This window comes from Cygnus atratus, unplaced genomic scaffold, assembly GCF_013377495.2.
Source record: "Cygnus atratus isolate AKBS03 ecotype Queensland, Australia unplaced genomic scaffold, CAtr_DNAZoo_HiC_assembly HiC_scaffold_373, whole genome shotgun sequence".
Classification (NCBI taxonomy): Eukaryota; Metazoa; Chordata; class Aves; order Anseriformes; family Anatidae; genus Cygnus; species Cygnus atratus.
This window is the reverse complement of record NW_026109967.1, coordinates 1-5,000: the sequence shown is the minus strand read 5'-3', so window position 1 is coordinate 5,000 and position 5,000 is coordinate 1. Positions and strand designations below refer to the sequence as shown.

General features: G+C 40.9%; 1 protein-coding gene across 1 annotated transcript; it reads right to left on the bottom strand.

The window, feature by feature from the left end:
• Positions 1-112: 112 nt before the first annotated feature.
• LOC126913717 (alcohol dehydrogenase 1) lies at positions 113-4,711 on the bottom strand (the record flags this gene model as incomplete). The annotated part of the gene is made up of 4 exons (XM_050716801.1): positions 113-258; positions 2,205-2,343; positions 3,821-3,956; positions 4,451-4,711. Coding segments are annotated over 4 exons (561 nt in total), but the record flags the coding sequence as incomplete, so codon positions are not given.
• Positions 4,712-5,000: the final 289 nt, after the last annotated feature.

Below are 5,000 nucleotides of genomic sequence, written 5' to 3'. Positions count from 1 at the left end.
ATTGCTGCACAATACAGAGATTTTTCCTGATTCCTGCTTTGAAGTAGAAGGAAAGATTATTTTCTTTCTAAATGCTGTGCTTGAAGTCTGGATGTTGAGCTTGATCCTTTTATTCAAGGGTGGTGGTGGCAGATCATTCAGAAATGTCTTATTTCAAATTTGTATCCGTTGTATTGGAGGATAATGAAGTTTGTGCTGCTGCTAAGCCATCTGCTGTTTATCATTTGGGAATCCTAAAACGTCAGGACACTGCGAATACTGCAATATAAAACGACAAGTTAGTGACTGTAGAAAACCCCTGTGACAACATCAGCACAATACTGCTGTTTCCTCTGAAAATCTAGGTTATTACTGTTAACCAGGGTACTCCTCACCTCCCCTGCCTCAGCTTGTAGGAAAGTGATGGAGCAAGGTCCAGCAAGCTGAATATACGTGGTATCAAATGAGGAAAGAAAGGGGGTAGGTGAGCAGATCTGAAGGCTGCCAGGAGGGTAGTGGAACCTTCAGCATTGGAAAGATAAGCATTTTCTTTCCATTAGAAGGGGTTAATTTGATCTAAAACCCCCTCAAAAATCTCTGTAAGTGGAGATACACCTGCTACAGTAAACCTAAAAAAATACCTCCAGGGTATAAGCATTCCCATTCACTTTTTGAGGCATCTTTGTTTCTTTCTTTCTTTCTTTCTTTCTTTTTCTGATCAGGAACAGCATGCAATAAAATAATTAACTGAGCTCTACTGTGGCTCCTTTGTCAAGCAGGATATGTTGATTTCTGGTATGGATGATGGATGAAAGGGGCCAGAAATTTCATTTTTTCAAAAGTAGGGCTTGGCTTTCATCCCCTCATCTGTTAGAGTGCAGCCGGCCTAAGGTATGGGGACAATGTGCATAGATCAGAGATAATCAGGAAAGGTGATTAATTCCCTCTCTTGCAAGCGTTTAAAAGGGCAATCTGAACTTTCTAATGGTCTTGGCTAAACAATCATAGGTACACCGCAGTGGGATTCTTGCATGCTCTATGCAGAACACTGTGAACACTATTTCATTTAGTAAACACTAAAATGTTTGACTGAGTAAATGATCAGGGGCAACATGTCTCTGTCTTCAGGTTGACTGTCGGTATTTTAGCAAAACTGATGTTGTCTATGTCCTCGCCACTTCCCCTGTTTGCCACACTAAAATCCAAAACTGACATTTGCAGCACATCTAAAATAAGGACAGTCAAAAAATGGAGTAAGTGCTGCATAGTTAAAACCTGGGAACAAACCTAAAAGAAAGCATCAGGGGCAAAATTCTTCATCTGTTACATGATTTTTGTGTTTAGAGCAAGTAATGCCTAAAAAATTGCTAGCAACTGACAATGAAAAGAAAACATCAATATCATTCTCCAGACTGTGTAAGTTATAAAGAGCTAGAACCTTCAAAAAGGTAGCCCCCACATGTATTGAAATACTCAAAAGTATTTCCCACTTCCGCCAACAAGAATTTTCAGTTATTGCCATGGTGAATCCTTGTCAAACATCTCTGGCAAACAATATTTCTGATTTCAACATCCAGTGAAAACATAGTCTGAGTTGAACTCACAATATTTGAAGAATGCATGAGAGCCAGATTCTGAGTTTGCAAATACTAGTTGTGTATATACACAAAGTAGTTTCCCTTTTGAAAAGCTCTAAAGTTTAGGGCAAGCTACCCAGTGACTTTAGGACTAATTGCACTGGGACTCTGTTCCCTAACTCATAAGAAGAATGGTATTTTGCTTTTCCAGTAAATGTAGGTTATTTCTCTGTTCTGTTCCTCATCCTAAAATGTTTCCTGGAATGTGAGGTAACTGACTTCTGGTGCTCTGCAGATTGACATTTTCAGTTTCCTTGGGTTGCTTGCTCTTTTCCAAAGCACGGTGGGCACTGATTTGCTGATCTGTGTGGGTTTTTCTCCCTCTGCCACTCAGACTCTTTGCTCAAACTAGACAGGAAATAGAATCCAAAAGTTCCTCTGGAAGGAAATAAAACATCCCTTACATTTCAAAAGCTAAGGTGTTGCTACCTTTGTTACTACAGCTGCAGCTCATGGACACACAATATACTGGGCAAGATTAAGGGGCACAGTGCATTGCTTTCACCAGTCTCTGTCATGAAGTCAGTCATATTCTGTTACGGTACAGTTCTTATTTATACAGAACTTTTATAATTAAGCAGTGTTTACCTCTTCCCTGCCCTTAGCAGATCAAATCCTTCATTGATTTTACTGAAAGGAAGGGTGTGGGTTATTAATGGGTCCAGAACAAATTTTTTCTTCATGTAGTCAGCAACCAGCTTGGGGACTGAATCTTTACTCTTCCAGCCTGAAAGGAATCCACAGGCAATGTATAATGAACCATTAAATGCTTGTGAAAATGGGAAAAACAGGGACTTAAATTCTTAGATAAACTTTCTACAGCAGAATAGCATGATGAAATGTTGCAGTATATCTTTACCTTTGTAATACAGAGTGCCAGGAGGAAACATGATGCTGTATATAAGTGCAGCTAATCTACAGTGGAGTGGAATGCATATGACAAACCCAGCAAGTGCTTTACTGATACAAGACTAAGTTTCTGAAGTTTGAATCCTGAAAGAATCCAAACTTTTTCCCACATGAAATACTGATTCAGGCTGTCTATTCATACTTCATGCCCTCAGTAACACATAATTAAAAAAAAGCCACAGTGATGACATCTATGTTGGTAGCTAGAAACTTGATTGCCTAGACGAAATAGGGCAGCAAGGTATTTATTTTTCTTAGAAGCAGTACTAAATAAAGCTCTCTCTAATAGCAGGATCCCCTTCCAGAAGAACTTAATTTGTCTTTCGTTATTTTATCCAGGTGTCTGCTGAATCTATCAGAGGAACTGGTTGCAAAAGGGAAAATCTCTTGTTGGAATTAAGCTTCCTCTGGCCTTCAGTTTTGTGTTCAGTGATCTAGGGCTCACTGAGTGTAGGAATCCCTGGAAGAGCCCAGAAAAGAGAAGGAACTGGGAGTGATGGCAGCTTGCTGGGGCCTGACCTTCATGGCAATCAGGTTGGTTTGACTGCCAGTGTCCTCTGGGATTCTTGACTCTCCATCTTGTTCCCCTGCTCTCTCTTCTTTTTCTCTTCCTCTGTCTTTTTATCCTTCTTATTCTCCATTTGTCTTTTTCTTGGTCTTCTCTTCCTTTCTAAATACCCTCCCACACTCTTTTCCTTTTTCCTCTTTTTCACTTTTTTTTTCTCCCTTTACCCCTTTCCTCTCTCTCCCCTCTTTCTGTTTTCCTCTCCCTTTCTCCATCCTTTCTTCATACCTTCTTTTTTTCTCTTTTAATACTTTTTCTCCCTTTGCCCTTTTCTCACATATCTTTCTCCTCCTCTCTCCTTTTTTCTTTACATTTTTTCCTGCCCCCTTTCTCTTTCTGCTCCCCCTTCCTTCTCTGTCCCCCTTCTCTGTCCTCCTGCCCCCTTCTCCCTGCCCCCTCTTTCCTTCTCTCTGCCTTTTTTCTCCTTTTCATTTTTCTCCTTTCTTCTCCCATTTTCTGTATTTTTTTTTAATCTCTTCCCTTCTCTCTCTCTCTTCCTCTCTTCCCCTTCCTCTCTGTTTTTCTCTCTCCAGTAACCACTTCTGATAAGTGAGTCTCCTTAATGAATTCTCTTTGTGCTACTTTGTCAGCAAAATAGTTATCAGTAGTATGTCCAGCTATCGGTAGTATAATAAGACAAGCTAAGCAGTGAATTTAGATACATCTGCTTTGATTCAAGATGATTTACAAGTTCCCAAGCCAGTTAAATTGCATCTTTCCAAGTTCTTACCTCCAAAGACAGACCCTTTCCAGGTGCGACCACTGAAGAGGAGCATGGGGTCAAAAGTGATATTCTGTGCTGCAGGGGGCACTCCCACAATGACACTGACTCCATAGTTGTAGTGGCATGAGGCCAAGGCTGCAACCTGCATTTAAAACAGAGAGGGACGTGCCAGGGTCACGCAAGACCTGCCACTTGGAGCACAAACATTTGGTTCCTTCTCCTCTCAGGACTCAGCTTGCACTTCATGTTTTGTTATTGCAGTCACATCAAACAATTTCTCAAGCTCACGTCTTTTGTCTGCTGTCATGTTTTATCTTGTTCTGTTTCCTTACTTTGTCTTATTCATTAATGATAAGACACAGTTGGAAAGAAGATACAGAGTTATGTGAAATTTAGCCACCCTCCTTAGGCTCCCTTTCTATCAGAATATAGAGGGACTACATTTAAGCTCCCTTTCCAAAGTTTGTGAGTGTCCTTCTGTCCTTACATCTTAGTGGCAGATAGCCAGATTTCACACGTTTAAAGTTAGCTTCACAATTTGTCAGTGGCTCTCAGCCCTTCACCCTCGGTGCTTAGCTGGTTAGAGAAGAGAGAGCTAACAAGCTAATGCCTCTTTTGACATTTTTGGTTACATACCATGGTTTCGATACGGCCAATGACCTCGAAGGAGTAGTCCACGCCATAGCCAGTCATTCCAATCAGCACTTTGTGAATGGGCTCCTTGTAATCTTTAGGGTTAATGCAGTCGGTGGCTCCCAGCTCCTTGGCCTTGGCAAACTTGTCACTATTGATATCAATGGCAATGATGCGAGAAGCTCCAGCCGCCTTGCAGCCCATGATAACAGAGAGGCCAACTCCTCCAAGGCCGAAGACAGCACAGGTAGAGCCTGCTTCCACCTATGGTAACCATATTAACACAGTATCCTGTTATCCTGTTACAGCCCAGGTAAAGTGCAACGCATGTTCTTACTATCAACATACTCACCTAAGCCAATTCTTCTAACTTAGATATCACACGTTAAAAAGAAATTTGCATATGCATACCCTACAAGTGTAGTAGCCAACTACGCTATTATAATCCTACTTGTGACTAAGGTAATTTGTTGCTAAAATATGTCTGAGACTAGGTCTTCATTACAGCACTCAGCTTCAGGTTTATAACCAGATTTTTTTTATGATGCTCTAT